Source organism: Mirounga leonina, unplaced genomic scaffold, assembly GCF_011800145.1.
Source record: "Mirounga leonina isolate KUSES-001 unplaced genomic scaffold, KU_Mleo_1.0 Mir_126, whole genome shotgun sequence".
Taxonomy (NCBI): Eukaryota; Metazoa; Chordata; class Mammalia; order Carnivora; family Phocidae; genus Mirounga; species Mirounga leonina.
In genome coordinates, this window is record NW_023270314.1 from 21,431,085 (window position 1) to 21,450,040 (window position 18,956).

Consider the following 18,956-nt stretch of genomic DNA (forward strand, 5'->3'; position numbering starts at 1 on the left):
CCTTAGATGTTCTCCTTAGATGAAGATCTCCTCAAGGCAAAAGTGGCATGACTTCTGTGGGTTGCTCAGGAAGCCCCACAGCTCAGATCTGCAGGTCTCCTAAGGAGACCCCTTTCAGACTTTCTCCTCTGGGGTTCCTCTTCCAGGGACCTCAGACCCTGGGAGGAGGAGGTTATACGTTGAGCAAACACAGACATCACGTTACCCAAAAGACACGTGAGTTTTGCGCAAACTCGGCCTTGGGCTGCAGACAATATCGACCCCATGGTTCAGGGCTGTCTAACCAAAGGGAGGGGATGATGGGGAAAGAAGGGCAAAGGTCTAGAGAGGACCCAGTCTCAGAGCAAATACCCCCCCTCCTCATTCCATTCCTTCTTTCCCTTCTCCCTGTCCCATGCAAGTGGCCCTTGGCCAGTTCCAGTTTCCAGGCAGGTCTCCTGGATGGAGCCCTGGGGGTCAGTGAGGGAAGGCCGCCAGCTCTGAGCCGTGCCTCTGCTTCCCCCCACATGTGTGCTCCCAGGATGTCAGCCTACTTGCTGACTGAGCAATGATCTGTCTCATCTCTTGGAGTGAGTATGGAGGGAGGAGAAGAACAGATAAAACCTAAGTCTTTATTAGCTCTGAGACCAGCAAAGATGGTTCTGGGGGTAGGAGGAGGCCTAAGAAAGAAGACGAGGAAGCCTAGGAAAGGAAGAAGCACGAAGTGTGGGATAGACACAGTAGCTCGGCTCTGAGGAGCCTGTGTGAGAGAGAGCAGAAGTGGGCCAGGCAGGTAGACTCTGTGTCATCCTTGGTGTCAGCCAGGGTCCTGGCAAGAGGCGAAAGAACCATTCAGTTGTCTGTGTTTGCATCACCAAGAAGACTTAATGAAGACCTTATTTATGGAGGTGTAGGCAGGGATAAGGGAACCAAGGAGGCATGTTGAGGCCCCCAGGGACTAGCAAGAGTGGAAAGCCCTCACAACCCCTAGTGCAGAAGCAGTGATGTCAGAACCTGGGAAGAACTGGGGCCAGAGGGGAGCCAGATAGGAGTTGTAGGGACAGACCACAGCCACAGTCATACAGACACATGGCACCTAGGCAGAGGGAACAGGAATAAGAAATATCCTGACCTCTGTCTCCTCCTATCCTTTGATCTCCTGCCTGTGTCTGCCCTTAGTCAAATTCAGCAGGAAGCCAGGGGCCAAAGGAGCTCAGGTGAGTCAGCCCTTAAGGGGGGAGAACAGGGCAGAGAAGGACAAAGAATGGATGAGGGTGTGCCAAGAGAGCCTTAGCAGCCCACCAGCGCAAATAAGAAAGGGGCTCAAGATACAGAGAAGAGTAACTTTGGACAGCCGTGATCTAATCTCCAATGAATCCAAGGAAGGGGCTCTCTGGTAATCCAGAAAATCAGGGGAAGGGGCTGGGTCAGCTCATCCTGGAGGGACAGCCATCAGGTGGGAAGAGCGGGGAAGTACAGTGGGTTATGGGATGGATTAAGGGTGGGCTATGGGTGGCTTGGCCTGGGAACTAGATGGCACTGCTCACGGCTGCAGGTGGATCAGAGTCCCTGGGTGGCGGTTGAGCCTGTGAGGCTTGCTGGATAGACTATGCCCTAGGAGAGAGACTGGTGGTCATGAAGATGGTACAGTGACTCTCCTTAGATGAAGATCCCCTCAAGCCACAGTTGGGATAATTTCCATAGGTTGCTCAGGAAGGAGCCCTCCTTCTGGAGAGAGGCAGTAATGGGGCCATTCCCTCCTCTCAAGGAAGGGTACTACTGTGAGGGCATGTTTGCCTACCCCGTGTTGGGCTGCCCATCCACACATGGACTAACTACACCCACAGGCCTCGACCACCATGTCAGGTATGTCAGTCTTGACGATGTTGCTGTCCCTGTCGTAGTAGAGCAGAGAGAGGGGGCGCCGGGCCGTGGGCACACAGCATGAGCCCCCTCCCGCAGTACCTGCAGCTGTGTTGGCCTTGAGAAGGTTGAGCACTGCAGTGTGGAAGGAGGCAGCAATGCCAGGCATGCCTGCCACGTGGATTGGGCACTGCCCTGTGCAGAAGTTCATTGCATAGCCTTCAGGCTGGATGATCCAGTCGTGCCAGCCAATCTCACGGAAGTCCACAAAGAACTCTTGTCGACAGCACATCCTGGACCCACCCTGGCAGTTGATGCCTCGCCGGTGAACCCGGTGCTTGCCCCCAACTTTCACCTTGGCTGCCACAAAAGGCCTATGGGCAGCCCCACCCAGTATGATTGAGTTCTGGGCTCCTTGGCCTTCAGGTACCAGTTCCAGGGTCAGGTGCCCTTGGCTGCAGGCAGCCTGAGCTTCAGGCCCCAGGAAGAGCTGGTGCCAGCCACTGGCATCCACCTCCAGCAGGTGCTGAGTGGCCAAGGTGAGGTTGGTGTCACGTGAGCCTAGCACAAGGATCCTCAGCTTCAAAGTCCAGGTGGTATTGGGAGGGATCTGCACAAAGAGCATGAGGCTGACCTGCTGGATCTCCATCCCACTAGCAGTTCTATCAGAGGAGAAGTGGAAATCAAGACGAGTCTGGTTGATGTTGGAGAGGCCTGTGGACACAAGAAGCCCCAGTCACCGTGGCCTTCTGAGTATGAATTCTACCAGCTACCTCGTTATTCTCGGCATACTTGAACCCTCTGCAGCACTCGGCATTGTTGGCCACCCTTTCTTTCTTGAAAATCTTTTCTTTCTTGGCTTCTATGACACAACTCTTATGATTCTTCCTTGATTTTCTTTGCTGGCTTTTCTTTCTCCCACCATCCGTTCAATGCAAGAGTTCTCCAAAGTTTGTCTTTGACCTTCATTTCCTTTTATTCTATACTGACGGGAGTTCTTACCCACGCTCATGGTCAGCCAACACAATTTTTATGGTGGTGATTCCCAAATCTGGAGGTCTAGTCCAGACCATTTTGCACCTCTGGACTGGATGTATAGATTTGGGAATCAACAAGGTTCAGGTTTAAATTTCTAACTGCTTAGTTTTGTCACATGAATATCCTGCTGGCACATTAAAATCAATTTTTTCCCAAGTGGAAATCATTCTTTTCCTTCCTATTTACCCCCTCTTTCTGTTCTTAAAATTGGGGGCACCACTACCCTCCTTATCACCTCTAGAAACCCTATGAGCACCCCTTCATTCCCCATATCCAGTCTCTCACCACAATGATTCTATGTATGTCTCCCTGTCACTATTACTCTTGTCCAATTTTCTCTCTTCATCCCTGCTCTGTCCCTACTGAAACACCTTAATTGGGTTTCTATTCCTTCCACTCCACTACTACTGCTCTTGTCAGGGTCACCGACACTTTCCATATTTCCCAATCCAATGGTTTTGTCTCTTTATATTCATCTTACTTGACCTTTAAGCAGTGTTTGACACACTTAATCATTCCCTCCTTCTTGAAATATTTCTTTCTCTTGGCTTTTGTGACTCTTGGCCATTTTATTTGGGTCTCTTGCTGACAGCTCCTCTTCCTCTGCCTGACCTCTCTATGTTGAAGGTCCTGAGCTCCCTTCTTTTCTCTCTATATATTCTTTTCCAGAAGGATCTCATCAATTCCTATGGCTTTCTATTCCATCTGTATGCTGATGACTCCCAAATACATATCCCTGGCCCTGACCTCTCCCTAATCCTCAGGCTTGTATTTCCAGCTGCTGAGCTGATAATCTATTTGAATATCTAGTGATATCTCAAACTTTTCATGTTCAAAGATAAACTCTAGATTTATTCCCCCCAACCCAAACCTATTCCTTCTCCAACCTAATTCCCTATAAATGCATTGCTTAAGCCAAAACCTTGATTACCCTCACCCCCTACTTTAAAATTATCTGCAAGATTTGGGGCACCTGGGTGGCTCAGTTGTTTAAGCATCGGACTTTTGATTTCAGCTCAGGTTATGACCTCAGGGTGGTGAGATGGAGCCTTGCATCGGGCTCGGTGCTCAGCATGGAGTCTGCTTGAGATTCCTCCTCTCCCTCTGCCTCTGCCCCTCCCCTCCAATTGTGTACACTTTCTCAAAATAAATAAATAAAATCTTAAAAAAATAAGAAAATAAAATTATCTGCAAGATCTGCCAACTCTACCTCCAATTCATAAAATAATTTCACTTATCCCCATCTCCTCTACTATATATTCGTTCAACCCACAGTCATCTTTTTCTCGAATTATAGCAATAGCTTCCCAAGTGGTCCACTCTTGTCCCCCAAACCATTCTCTATATATCAGCCAGAGTGCATTTTATTACATAAATCTGATCAGCTTAATCTCTCCAGCTTAAGACACTTCAGAGGCTTCCCATTGCTATTTGAATAAAATCTAAACCCCTTAACACAGAAAACTTGTATGATTAGGTATTCTGCCGCTTAATGACTATATTTTACGTATAATGGCTCTTTTCTGTTCCTTGAACTCACTAAACATGGACTCACTTCATGGCCTTTGCACTTGTGCTTCCTCCTGTCTGAAATGTCTTTCCAAGATCTTTGATTGACTGGCTTCTTTTTGGCATTCAGCTCAAACGTCTCCTTCTTGTCGAGGGTTCTCTGACTAACCTATCTAAAGCAGCCTTCAACTCTACCTCCATCTAATACATCGTCCTGCTTAACTGTCTTTATAGCTACTATCACTCTCCGTAGTCATCTTGTTTTTTCATTCATTTGTTTACTATGTACTTCTCCTTCCCTCCTCTCCTCCCCCCTGCCCCTCCATCTAGAATGTAAACTCCATGAATGTAGAGATTATGCCTGTATGGTCTACCACTCTCTCTAGTACCTAGTACATAATAAGCTCAATAAACAATTGTTGAATGAACATAAAGTTCAACTGGGCTTCATGTGAATTGGAAAGTCAGGAATAAGTCTGCTCTTGACAGCTCTCAAAGTCAACATGACGTCTCTCATTTTGGTCTCTCTAAGTAAGTCTATTCCATTCTTCTTTCTGCGGATCTACTTCTTCCGCTTCTTTGTCAGTTTCCGTAGGTCTTAAAATGGTAGCCCCATCTCCTGAGTCTACAGAATCTTTTATCAGCTCCTCCGAACTAAAGTGATACGATCTTCCAGTGTCCCAATTCCCAAATCTTAGATGAAAAGTCTGATTGGCACAACTAATCTTGCTTTGTCACTAAGCACCCCACCATTAGAATCTCTCTCTCTCTTTTAAAGATTTACTTATTTATTTTAGAAAGAGAGAGAGAGACAAGGAGAGAGACAGGGCACAAGCAGGAGGGGCAGAGGGAGAGGGAGAGAAACTCCCAAGCAGACTCCATGCTGAGCGTGGAACCAGACGCAGGGCTCGATCTCATGACCTTAAGATTACAACCTTAGGCGAAACCAAGAGTCAGACACTTAACCAACTGTGTCACCCTGGCTCCCCTACCACTAGAACCTCTTAAGTTACCCTAGTTATGGTAGACAGACACATAACCAGCAGGGGCTGTGGTAGACTATTACATTGTTGGCCCCCAGTGAACAACACCGCCCAATATTCATGGCTCTGTGCAGTCCCTTTCCATATTGTCCGGGCATGGCTGTGTGACTGGACTTGGCCAATGAGACAAAGGCATGCACAGTGCAAGCAGAAACTTGGTAAGTACTTACACAATGATGCTTTGCCCTTTTGGAAGCCAGCCAGCATGCTTTAAAGAAACTTGGGCTAGACTATTGAATGATGAGAAGCCATGTGGAGAGAGACTTTGAGGATCAGAGACCATCTTAGATGGTCCGGCCCCTAAGCTCCTGACTGAATGTGGTTGCCACCGTTCCTTCAGCTACTCCTCAGATGGAGATAAAGAACTGTCCAGATAAGTCCAATCAAAGCACAGAAATGACCGATTTTCTTGTTTTAAGCCTCTATGTTTGCGCTGATTAGTTATATTAATAGGTAACTGAAACAGAAATTAGTAACAGAGGTAAGATGCTCTGTAACAAAGACCTAAAACATGTAGCCTTGGCCTTGGGACTGGGTGGCAGGCAGAGGTTGGAAGAATGGTGAGGACACCGCTAGTGGAGGTAGGAAGAGCAGTGAGGAAATTGCTCTCGGAAGCTGGAGAAAGGGGAACCTGTGTTATGTATTGGCTATCATCTGTGGTAACTTGGAAGCTAGAAATGGTATCTAACAAAGTTGTGAATTTAGCTAAAGATATTTCCAGGCAGAATGCTGAAAGTGCCAGCTGGCTTATTTTAGCTGCCTATGATAAGGCATTTCAGGAGTGAGATGAACTAAAAAAGGAACTGTTCAATTTTCAAGCAGAATTTAGAGAAAATAAGGACGCCTGGGTGGCTCAGTCAGTTAAGTGTCTCCCTTCGGCTCAGGTCGTGATCCCAGGGTCCTGGGATCGAGTCCCACCTCGGGCTCCCTGCTCTGCGGGGAGCCTGCTTCTCCCCTGCTTCTCTCTCTCTCTCTCTCTCTGTTTCTCATGAATAAAATAAAAATAAAATCTTAAAAAAAAGAATTTAGAGAAAATATTTCCAACAGGACCTGCTAGATTAAACAATAAGATATTTTTTCATTCCTCACCTTTGTCTGGCAAAAGATTCTTAAAGTAAGAAATGGTCTTGGGGGGGCGCCTGGGTGGCTCAGTCGTTAAGCGTCTGCCTTCAGCTCAGGTCATGATCCCAGGGTCCTGGGATCAAGCCCCGCATCGGGCTCCCGGCTCAGCGGGGAGCCTGCTTCTCCCTCTCCCACTCCCCCTGCTTGTGTTCCCTCTCTCGCTGTGTCTCTCTCTGTCAAATAAATGAATAAAATCTTTAAAAAAAAAAAAAAGAAAAAAAGAAATGGTCTTGGGGCAAAAATCAAATCCAGGGGATTGCCAGTAAAATAGGCCTCAGAGTTAAGATCAAAACATTTAATAAAGGGTCAACTGTAAGACCCTTTTTAAAGATCTAACACCTTTGTTAAAATCTAAAAAAATTTAAGGTGATGTTCTATAGATCCTCTCAACTAGACAAAAGGGCTTCTAAGAATCTTAGGAATATCGACCCATAACACTCTGACTTGCAACCTAAAGATGGGTCTGTCTTGATAAAGTTGAGTGCCTTTTTGTCTAACTGAATAGACTGCAATTTGTTATTTAGATGGCCCACAGGGTTTTACAGAGAATTTTAGTAGTGAAAGCAGCACCAGTTTGGACTAAAAGGGACAGAGATGATTCAAAATGAAAAGAGGTCTCTGGGCCCCCAACTTCTTTGGGCAGGAAGCAGGCTGAGAAAACTGCTCAGCCACAGACACAGGCCATTTCCTATTTAAAAGGAAAGACATCTCAGAGGGTGGAGCCAAGGGCTGAGACAGTAGGTCTAGAAGGCAAGGAGAGCACTGGTGGGCTCTCCTTAAGAGGTGAGAAAAATCCTGCCAGGGAGCAGAACTAAGCCCTAACCAAGGGAATTCTGGATTTGGGGTAGACTGAGATATGTGCCTGGCTGGATATCAGAAGTTTCATGGATCAGTGACTGTTCTGTGTCCAACACTCCCCTGTCTCCCATGTTGAATAGGGGTATCTATTATGGTGATCCTGTCCCTGTGTCAGCATTGTGTGTTCGATGTGTGGGAGGCAGATAACTTGTAGTTTTAGGTCACAGGCAGCAGTGTGCTGGTAAATGTTTAACAACTGGATTCCAGAAGGAAATAAATCCCAATTTGTAGTGTTTGCCAGTTTCTGTGGTATAAATTCTCCCACCACGGCCAATTTCAAACTATTAATGTGACATCACTGGATGCGGAGTTGGGAGATGTTCATAATTTGTTCTCATGAGCCAGTATGAGCCAGTTCCAGGACATCACTGAATGCCCCCACTCCAGTTTCCCCAGAGTCCCAAGCTCTCTCTTCCTACCTCCAGCAAGAACCATACTCAGGTCTTGCTTTCACTATTGTGTGGATGGATGATAGCTTAAATTGGAATAAAAACTTCAAGCTAACATATTAAATGCAAAAGGTAGAATCCAGGTATCAGTCATTCTCACTTCCAAATGTCACCTCAGATCAGGCCCCCTCCAGCTGAATGTTGTACTCATTCACTGATGAGCAAATATGTGGAAAGTATACAGACATTGAAGTCAGAGAGAACGGTGTTTGAATTCTGCCCCCTGCAAACTGTATGACCTTGGCCATGTAAATGATCTTCTTCGAGTGTCAGTTTCTGCTTTCATACAATGGGAATAATAAACTCTACTTTATGGTGTGGTTGTGAAGATCAAATGAGATGAGGCAGGCACACTAACTGCGGGTGGGCATCATGATTGCCACAATGTTGCCAGGAAATGGTGTCAGGGATACAAAAGTGAAAAAAAGAAAAACGAAAACAAAACAAAAACCCAGAATCTTGGTGTTCAAAGGAGTCATGGTTCATGGTCATCTGTCTACCGTGTGCTCATCCACTCCAAGCTGCTTTTCAACTCCAAATGCAGTTTACTCCTTCAGACTTTTACTCACATTTTTCCCTCCGTTTAGAATGTTGTTTACCATTCTCTACCCCTTGAAGCCAAACTTATTCTACAACGCCAGTCCATTTGCAGTCTTCTGAAAGACTTCCCTGTCTCACTAGGACCCAAAGAATAACCCCTGGCCTAGCAAGCTCTGTGCCCTCCTCTAGCATTATTTCATTCTGCCTTACCTTCTAATTAATTTATTCCCAGAAGCGGCAACTACACCCCTCAGGGGTAGGAACTGAGTCTTTGATTTCTTGCTCTCTCCTATCTTAACCTTCTAAGAACATTACCTGTATTAGTTCATTTAATTCTCTCAACTATCCTCTCATTATCCCCACTTTACAAATGAGAAAACCATTAACAACCCAGGTCACACAGTAATAAGCAGCAGAGCAAAGATTTGAACCCAGGCTTCTCTGGCTGCAGAGTTTGTGTTCTTAATCTTAGGCAGGGGCGCCTGGATGGCTCAGTTGGTTAAGCGTCGGACTCTTGATTTTATCTCAGGTCATGATCTCAGGGTCATGAGATGAAGCCCTCCCTTGGGCTCTGCGCTGGGCATAGAGCCTGCTTAAGGTTCTCTCTCTCCCTCTCCCTCCTTCTCTGCATCCCCCCTCACGTATATGCTCTGCTCTCTCTCAAATAAATAAATACATCTTTAGTCATAGGCAGAAAACCCTTTTGAATTAAAACAGAGTCTCATACATCACTGGAGATTCTACACTGTGGTCAAACTGACTTACAGCATGGTTTGGTTGTTTAATGCAACCGATGCTTATTGAGCATCTAGTATGTTCGTGAGAAGCAGAGTAGCGTAGTGGTCAAGGTCGTGGGTTCTAGAGCTAGGCTGTCTGGCTCCGCCACTTACTAGTCACGTGACCTTGAGAAGTTACGCAACTTTAAAAAATTATTTATTTATTTATTTTTTTAAAGATTTTATTTATTTTTTAGAGAGCAAGCGAGAGAGAAACAGCATGAGAGGGGAGAGGGTCAGAGGGAGAAGCAGGCTCCCCGCTGAGCCGGGAGCCCGATGTGGGACTCGATCCCAGGACCCTGAGCCGAAGGCAGACGCTTAACCATCTGAGCCACCCAGGCGCCCCCCCCCTTTTTTTTTTTTTGAAGTAAGCTTTTTGCCCTACGTGGGATTTGAACTCAGGACCCCGAGATCAAGAGTTGCATGTTCTGGGGTGCCTGGGTGGCTCAGTCGTGAAGCGTCTGCTTTCGGCTCAGGTCATGATCCCAGGGTCCTGGGTTGGAGCCCCGCATCGGGCTCCCTGCTTGGTGGGAAGCCTGCTTCTCCCTCTCCCACTCCCCCTGCTTGTGTTCCCTCTCTCGCTGTGTCTCTCTCTGTCAAATAAATAAATAAAATCTTGAAAAAAAGAAAGAAAGAAAGAAAAAGAGTTTCATGTTCTACCAATTGAGCCAGCCAGGTGCCCCAATTAACCTCTTTGTGCCTCAGTTTCAGTATCTTTTTTTTTTTTTAAGATTTATTTATTTATTTTGAGAGAGAGAGTGTACCTGAGGGTGGGGAGGCAGAGGGAGAGAATCCCTAAGCAGACTCCCCACTGAGCTCGAAACTCTGGGTTTAATCTCATGACTCTGAGATCATGACCTGAGCCAAAATGAAGAGTTGGATGCTTAACTGACTGAGCCACCCAGGCACCCCACAGTTTCAGTATCTTTAAAATGAGGATAGGGGCGCCTGGGTGGCTCAGTCGGTTAAGCGACTGCCTTCGGCTCAGGTCATGATCCTGGAGTCCCAGGATCGAGTCCCGCATCGGGCTCCCTGCTCGGCGGGGAGCCTGCTTCTCCCTCTGACCCTCTCCTCTCTCATGCTGTTTCTCTCTCGCTCGCTCTCCAATAAATAAATAAATAAAATCTTAAAAAATAAATAAATAAAATAAAATGAGGATAACAATAGTACTTGCCTCACTGGATTGTTGCAAGGATCTCAAGAAGTTAGTGTATGTAAAAAACTTAGAACTTACATCATATTATGTAAGTGTTCGTTATTTCTACTATACACTAACTTCTGGTGATAACATGAGGACTAAATGACAGTCCCTGACCTCAAGGGGTCGACATTTATGGGAAGACAGACTTCACAGAAAACCTGGAAATAGGCAATTCCACTCAGAGTTCAGGTTCAGAGTAAGGGTAGGGGAGCCACCAGAGAGGGAGCCCCTCACCCTCAGGTCACGGTGGGTTTTTTGAGGATGGAAGTCTTGGGTCTTGAAGGAGGAGGGGAGTAGGTGCTAACCAGGGGAAAGGGGCCAGGAATGGGAAGGACCTTCCAGACCCAAGGAAGAGCTCGCAAGAAGCTCAGAGGCCAAAGAGATCACTTTGTGTTCTGTTTAAGGGTCCTGTCTCCAAATTCTTGACTGTCTCTCCAGCTACCCACTAAATTCTCCAACTCCTTTTTCCTCTCTGGAAGTAATTCTTCCTTCTCCTCCATCTTCTATCCTTTGTCTACTTTTCTGAGTCCCATTTTGACCCTGTTCTGATGTGAGGACCCAAGGTATTAAGATGAGGGAGCAAGGGTAGGCTGGAGGAGTATTGTAGTCCTGGTGTTTTACTTTTCCCCTTTTTACTCAGATGAGGCATCTGGCTGTTGGGGGAGATAGGGGCCAGAGAACGGACAGACGCCCTAGCTCCCAGCCTCAGGGTCCAGGCCCAGGAAGTGGATGAGCTCACGCCACAGCCTGTGGAAGTTTGTGGGAACCAGAGGACATGCGGGCAGGCAGTCTCAAAAGAAGTGAAATCTACCTGCTTCCCAGCTGCCCACTGGTCAAGTTTAAATAAGAGGGAGCAGGGGGTGGGGTGGGGTGTGAGAGCCTGGGATTAGATTACAGGCCATGGCAAGCAAGAGTTGGGAGGGTTTGGGGGAGGGAGTCAGGGCTTAGGCTGGGGAGGAGACTTTTCCATCCTTGGGGGAAGATCTATAGAACAGGACCCCACCTGTGTCAGCAAAGCTGATGATCTCATATTCCTGTTCCCCGTCAGCCTCTGGAAGCGTCCCCTGCGGGGGCCCACGGAGGCGCTGCATCGCGGTCCTCAGAGCAGCTCTGGACACAGGCCGGTTCAGTGTTGGACGCTGGCTGAGGCGCAGTTTGTCCAAGATGCTTCTCTTGGCCAGGTCAAGAAGCAGCTCCCGCTGATGATCCAGGTCCACAGCGGGTCCTCCACATGCCAGACACTGGCTGTCAGCTCTGGGAATGGCCACTGGGGCTGGAGCCAGGAATAGGAAGGCCAGGAGTAATGAGGAGATCATTGCTGGAGGAGGCCCTCTTTCAGTGATACGGTTGAGACAGAGCTGTAAAACTGGGGCTCAGGATCTCAGCAGCTGCGGCCTCACCTCCAACCTGGCCGCCAGGGGTCCTGGAAGGAGAGTGTGTCCAGCTGGCATGGCTCCTTGTTGCAGGGGATAGAGCCGCTAAACATCTGACTTGAGAGATGAAGCCAGTTACAGGTAGAACTTGGCAGAAGCCTCCAACACACAGTCAGTGAAAGTACAGAGTGGGGGATGTGAGGGGAGGTTGTTTAGTTTGGGGAAAGAAATGTCCCTGGGCCAGTGCTGGGAGACAGTGGGTTACCCATGGAAGCTGCCAGACCTGGGGACAAAGGTTAGAGATGAAATTCCTCTTCAGATCAAAGGCCTTGCTGGGAAGCCTGGAGGAAAAGGGAGAGATGAGAGGTTTTGAGACAGAGCGTTAAAGAGTGACTCTCAAACAAGAGGGGTCCTTGGCAGGGCACTTTGTGTCATTGTAATGCAGATAACAAGACTTTCATTTTCCTTTGCCAGGTACTTCTCAAAGGCCCACTGCCCCCTTTCTCCCTTCCTGAGGCTCGTAATGCAGACTCCTTTGTTAGCCACCCCTCCCATCCCCACCCCACTGGGCTCAAAACTAGCCAGTATGAAGGCTAAGGGAAAGGGGGGAAGTGTTCTAGCCAGGTCTTCTGTATCCTCAGGGGCAAGTCTGAAGGTGGGAAAGGGGCTTGAGAGCTAGATTTGCTCACCCTTTGAGGATTCTTCTATTTAGGAAAGGGAATTTTGAGATTTCTCAGAATCCCTGGTTCTCCAAAGTTCCTCACCAGTGGCTCTTCAGGGAAGGGCCTGTGCTCCCACAGTAGGGATTTACCTGGCAGGAATGATGGGTGGAGTTAGGAGGATGGGTTTTTATTTTAATTAATTATTTATTTATTTTTAAGATTTTATTTATTTGTCGGGGGGGGGCAGAGAGCACAAGCAGGGGGAGGCGCAGGCAGAGGGAGAAGCAGGCTCCCCGCTGAGCAAGGAGCCTGATGTGGGACTCCATCCCAGGACCCTGGGATCATGACCTGAGCCAAAGGTGGGCGCTTAACCAATTGAGCCACCCAGGCGTCCCAGGAGGATAGGTTTTTAAACTAAATGACCTTGGTCAAAATTCTGTCTCTTCCTTTTATTAGCTGTGTGACTCTAGGCAAGTTACTTGAACTTTCTTGCTTTCATTTTTTCATTGGAGAAATGGGAAACATGATTACCCATGATTCCAAAATCCAAAAGACCCCCATAATACACTTTTTTTTTTTTTTGTAACTCATGGTGAACTGAACAGAGGGGAGGTTATCTATGATCTTTTAAAAAAAGTACTGAGACTACTATACATTTTTACTCCAGAAATATCAATTATTTGATTATGGGATACCCCTGGGGGTATTATATAATATACAATATGTGTATCATTTTACCTTTCTAAAACTTGAAATTTTCTGAATTCTGAAACATGGCTGGCCCTATTGACTTTGAATATGGGATTAGAGATCTGTAATGATTATTTCAGAGTTTTGAGATTTAAATAATTTTGTAAAGCGCTTACAGTGGCTGGCACATAGCAAGTTCTTAACAAAAATTTATTATTTCTGCTATGCAGGTTTGTTTGTGGGCCAAATATTTCCACCAATATTTGCCCTTCTGGGCTCCTCTTTCCTAGATGCCATGCCCCTAATCTCTGTCTGCAGTGCAGTCACTTAGCCAGTCATCTTTGTTGCTTACCTTATATTCCTAGCATTGCACACAGTGCCTGATCTATTATATAAGTGTTTAAAGGTGTGGGAATTTTGCCCATTTTATTGAAAATTAACCAGACATCACCGTATATGTTTAAGGCACAAAGCACATAACTTCTCTGTAGCTTACTCCATCTCCCTTACCTCTAACAACCAATTGCTCCTTGTTTCCACAGCACATTGAACATATCTCTATTTATAGACTTACATTGTACTGTAATTATTTATTATTTTTTTGCCTACTGCAGTTCTTGCAGCATAGTAAATATTTAATAGTCAAATTCTATCAATGTAAGACTACAGTTCTTCTTTGAGGGAGTTGGTCAGTAAATGATCCAAGTCCATCTCATCATTAATTTAAATTGATTCTGCCTAGAATGGACAGAATGGGGGAGGTTGCAAACTCAAATGACTCTTAAGGAAAAGAACTGTATCTTGGAAGGGGGTGGTAAGTGATTTTAATAAGATGGACTTAAACCTTTTTATAGAATTAAATTTTTACATCTGAAAAAAACGGATATCCACCTACTACATGATCTTTGTCCATTTATACTACAAATATTTATTGCAGGAGTTACTGTCCTAAGTGAAAGGCTATTTTGAAAGTGCTCTGTAGACTTAAATTACTTTACAATGATTAGTATTATGTTTAAATCCTGGGTGAATCTGACAGGCTTCATGGACTTGAGGACTGAGGATCGCAGTGGATCTGGATTGCTGACTCGAGACACAGGTAACGCGTTGGGAGCGAGCGAGTGCGCTGGCGTGTGCGTGTGTGCCGGCGAGGACAGCGTGTGGCGAGCCGGGGCGAGCGGGTGACTAGGTAGCGGGCGTCTGCAGCAGTGGAGAGAGGCACAGAGGAAGCACGGACGCGCGGGGCGCAGGACGCGCTGACGATTACGCCGGACGTGGTGACGTAGCGCGCAGGCCGCAGCGGGGGGCGGACTCTGGGCCTTTCTTCCCTTCTGATTCTCCCCCTCCCCCCTTTTCTCCCTTTCCGGGTTTGGTTCCCCCCTTTTCTCCCCCTCTCCCCCTTCCTTCCCAAGCCCCTTTCCCCTCCCCCGCCCCAATCCCCCCTGCTCCCCCGCCCTGGGCCCTGGGGAAACCCCCGCCGAGAAGAGCCCGCCCCCAGAAGCGCGCCGCCGCCGGCCGTCGGGGCCGAGCCGCAGCCGAGCGGCCGTGGGCCCGGGCGGCGGGCGGAGACGCGGGCGCCCTCCCCGCTACGGCCCGCGTGAGGTGAGGCCACCTCCCGGCCGAGGGGGCGGGCGGCGCGGGCAGCCCGTGGGGAGGGGGCGTGGCGGCCGCGCGGGCTGGCGGGCGGAGGCCCCCCTGGCCTGGGTTCCCCGCGCTGGAGCTACCCGGGCCTGGGGGCGGTGGGGCAGGGCCGGAACCCACCGTGAAGGACGGCCCCGAGGCCCGAGACGCCCCGAGTGTGCGCGGGGAGCGCAGGCGAGAAGCGGGGGCATGGGGGGCGCGGGGCAGAGGGCGGGGGGCTGGCGCCACCTGTGGCCTGTGCGGTGGGACCTAAAAACTGTTGCGCCCTTGTAGTGCTTGGGGGTGACTAGCTCCATGTGTTTCTTGGGTTTCCGTTTTCCTTCGAGCATTGGAAAAATGGGAGGGAAAGGTGTTGAAGCGTTTCAAATCTTGCCGGTATCCGAGTTATTAGAGGACAGGGATCCGAGTTGGAACATACAGGGATATGTTTCTGGAGCTTAAAAGTTGGGCCTACTTTAGGCTCGTAACTCACTCTTGAGCCTCTTAAAACTCTTACTGCTTTTGGTGAGTCCACAGAATAATTATTCACTCAGTGAATTGTTCTTGGATAATGATGAGACATGTTTTCCAGGTTTATTGAGAAATAATTGACATACATTACTGTTTATGTTTAAGGCACACAGCATGATGGTTTGATTTACGTATATTGTAAAATGATTGTTGAAATAGAAATAGGTTCAGCTAACATCCATCATTCTTGTATAGATACAATAAAAAAAAGGAAAGAAAAAAAATTTTTTTCCTTGTGACGAGAACTCTTAGGATTTACTCTATTAACAACTTTCCTATAAATCTCATAGCAGTGGCAACCATAGTCATCGTGTTGTACATTACATCCCTACTGCATATAACAAAATTGTGCCTTTTGACCGCCTTCCTCCAATTCCCCCTCATCTTACCCTCTGCCTCTGGTAGCCACAAGTCTGATCTCTTTTTCTATGAGCTTGGTGTTTTGTTTTTTTCGTTTGTCTTTTTAGATTCCACATTAAGTGAGATCGTACACTGTTTGTCTTTCTTTGACTTACATGCCTTCGAGGCCTGTCCATGTTTGTCACAAATGGTAGAATTTCCTCATTTTTTACGGCCAATATTCCATTATATATATATATACACACACACCACAACTTTATCCATTCATTCATCCATGGACATTAAGGTTGTTTTCCTGTCTTTGCCAATGTCAGTAATGCTGCTATGAACATGGGGACTCAGATAGCTTTCCGAGTCAGTGTTTTTGTTGGTGTGGGAAAATTTAAATTCAGATCCCAGTTGGTGAATGTTCTTGTATAAATTATTTTTCAAATAGACAACTGAAATAGAGAAGCCTGAGTTCTGTCTGATGTTGGTGGGCACATGGAGACTGGGGAAGAAGGAGGTGACAGTTCTACTTCCAGAATATCACACATTCCTAGCATTTTATTGTATTTTTGGATAGTCAAATTGGCACTTGAATTAGTTGTTAGTGGCTCCTCTTTCTTTCTCATGCATTTTTTTTTTTCTTCCATTTCCTTTCTCCAGTATTTCCTTTTTTTCTCTTTCTGGAGCCTTCAAAACAAAAATGACTTAAATAGGGTGCCTGGGTGGTTCAGTTGGTTAAGCGACTGCCTTTGGCTCAGGTCATGATCCTGGAGTCCTGGGATCGAGTCCCACTTCGGGCTCCCGGCTCTGCGGGGAGCCTGCTTCTCCCTCTGACCCTCTCCCCTCTCATGCTGTTTCTTAATCTCTCTCTCAAATAAATACATAAAATCTTTAAAAAAAAAAAGAGTTAAATAGGGGTTAAGATCTATATTATAAATATATAATAATATATATTATATATTATATATATAATATATATCCCACTCTAAGATCTATATTATAAATCTCCACGATTTGTTTATTTATTTATTTTAAAGATTTTATTTATTTGAGAGAGAGAGAGCACAAGCCACGGGGAGGAGCAGAGGGAGAGAGAGAGAGAGAGAAGCAGACTCTCCGCTGAGCAGGGAGCCCAATGCAATGCGGGGCTCATGCAATGTGGGGCTCCATCCCAGGACCCAGAGATCATGACCTGAGCCTAAGGCAGACACTTAACTGACTGAGCCACCCAGGAGCCCCAATCCCCACAATTTAAAACAAGAATTAAAAAATTCGCGTATGTAAAAATAGGGTGCCTGATATTTTTTAATGGAAAAGAGGAGTCTGAAGGGGAAATAGTTTCCTTGCTTTTTCAGAATAAAAACCAAAGACTTTACAATTGCCTTTAAAGCCCTAGATCTGTAACACCCTTTCCTCCCCAATATACTCCTGTGATTTCCTGGCCCTTCCTTGAGCACACCAGGCTCACTTTTGCTTGCCTCGGGGGCTATGCATTTACTCCCAAGATCTTCCTGGATCACTTTTTCATTATAAAGCCGCATAACTTTGTCCCCTCATCTCCTTCAGTTCTTTATTCAAATGTCACTCAAATGTGACATTTCCTTGGTTATTTAAATTGCAAACCCCCCCACCCTTTACATAATTCTCTATCCTACTTTGCTGCTTTATTTTTCTTCTTACTCTTAGCAACCTATAACGTACTTATGTTTGGTGTCCCCCACTAGAAAGTAAGCTTAATGAGAGTAAATAGTCTTGTTTTGTTAATTGCTGTGTCCTCAGCACTTAGCATAGAACTTACCATGCATTGGGTGCTCAACAGTTTTCTCCTTGTCATGAATTTTTGATCATGATTGGTTGTCCTTGGAGGTGTGGAATGAATTTTCACTAGGATTTTGTGAGGTACTCATTGGAAGAATTTGAGATTCTTTTTCTGTCATTTCTTGCCACATTTCTCTTTTTGACAGAAGTCCTGTGCTTTCAGGTCATTGAATGAAAGCACTTCGAAGGCAGAGTGGATGAAGCATAGGGGATCTTTGGTGTTGGTGGTCCTAGAGGAAGATTATATTAAGATCTCATGTGACTAGAATTTTTACCTCCCGCTTTAGGTTCCTCCCTTGATGTGTGTTCACTTCCCTGATGGAGACAGTTACCATCCTTACCTCTTTGGCCCCAAGGCACTGAACAGGCTGGTTCCCCTTTGAATTTTTCAGTAGACTGAAGATGTTAATATTTACAGTGTGGGCTCTATGGGTTATATTTTTTCCCCCATTCATGTAGAGCCAGTTGAGCTCAAAAACTATGAGAATAGCTTTCTCTAACAATGATGGAGTGGTTCGTTCTGGGGAACATCTGATCCTTTTTTTCATAAATCCATTTTGGGGGGGGCATTTTTAGCAACTAAATTCTATATTAAGTCTGAGGAGAAAAGGAGCAGGCCTCCTGAATTCTGTGGATTATCCCTCATTTATTTTTTCCTTTCTCATTTCTTGGTTGGCGCATTTGTTACCTTTGTTGACCTTCTGGCTAGAGTGGCCTAGATGAGGTTTCTCTTTGTGGCGGTCCTGGCCACTGTTCTCCAGCTTAGGAAGGCAAAGGGGGTTGAGATAGGGGTTTTAACATTTTGTGGGAATGCTGGTGGCAAAGCCTAAAGTTTTTGCTTAAACCTTTGCCAGGACATTGAAAGCTGCCAGGCCTATGAGAGAACAGTTTGTGGGAGGGTGGAAGAATTGGGGATCTTGTATCTGTTTGGACTGGATGTGGTTCTGATATTAGGGTAAAGAAGTAACAGCATCAGAAATAGATTAGTAGTTCTTATTTTGTTAATAATTTGACGTAATATAGGTAGTTTGATAAATATTTCTATTAAACTTCTGTTGTCCTCTTTTAAATCCTTTCACAGTCTACGGCCATACCACCCTGAACGTGTCCGATCTCGTCTGATCTCGGAAGTTAAATCCTTTCACAAATTTTCTAGGAAGTCTTTCTCATACTCTAGAGATACTTAAACATCTCTATACCATGTTCTCAGCTCTGATAGATAATACTGAGTACTGACAATCTTTCAGTGTAGGTAATGATTTCTGAATGATGCAGTGCTTATTCCTGTGCCAGATCTCTTTATGAACTCAAGGAAAGTTTTCAGGAAAATGCATATTTTTTTTTTAAAGATTTATTTATTTATTTGAGAGAGTGAGAATGAGAGAGAGAGAGAGAGTACATGATGGGGGGAGGGTTAGAGGGAGAAGCAGGCTCCTCGCTGAGCAGGGAGCCCGATGCGGGACTCGATCCAGGGACTCCAGGATCATGACCTGAGCCGAAGGCAGTCGCTTAACCAACTGAGCCACCCAGGCGCCC

General features: G+C 46.3%; 2 protein-coding genes across 2 annotated transcripts in view; one reads left to right on the top strand and one right to left on the bottom strand.

Annotated features, from left to right (window-relative positions):
* Positions 1-206: 206 nt before the first annotated feature.
* Positions 207-11,953, bottom strand: INHBC (inhibin subunit beta C). Its single transcript, XM_035001975.1, has 2 exons — positions 11,382-11,953; positions 207-2,556 (listed from the first exon to the last, which is right to left on the bottom strand). The coding sequence occupies exons 1-2, from the start codon at positions 11,692-11,694 to the stop codon at positions 1,811-1,813; spliced, it is 1,059 nt and encodes a 352-aa protein (XP_034857866.1). The 5' UTR covers positions 11,695-11,953; the 3' UTR covers positions 207-1,810.
* Positions 11,954-14,607: 2,654 nt separating this feature from the next.
* The window catches only part of R3HDM2 (R3H domain containing 2), a 160,049-nt gene continuing 155,700 nt past the window's right edge, over positions 14,608-18,956 (top strand). Inside the window, exon 1 of the mRNA XM_035002322.1 lies at positions 14,608-14,705. The gene's annotated coding sequence lies outside the window, so the exon portion shown is untranslated. The remainder of the gene's footprint in view (positions 14,706-18,956) is intronic.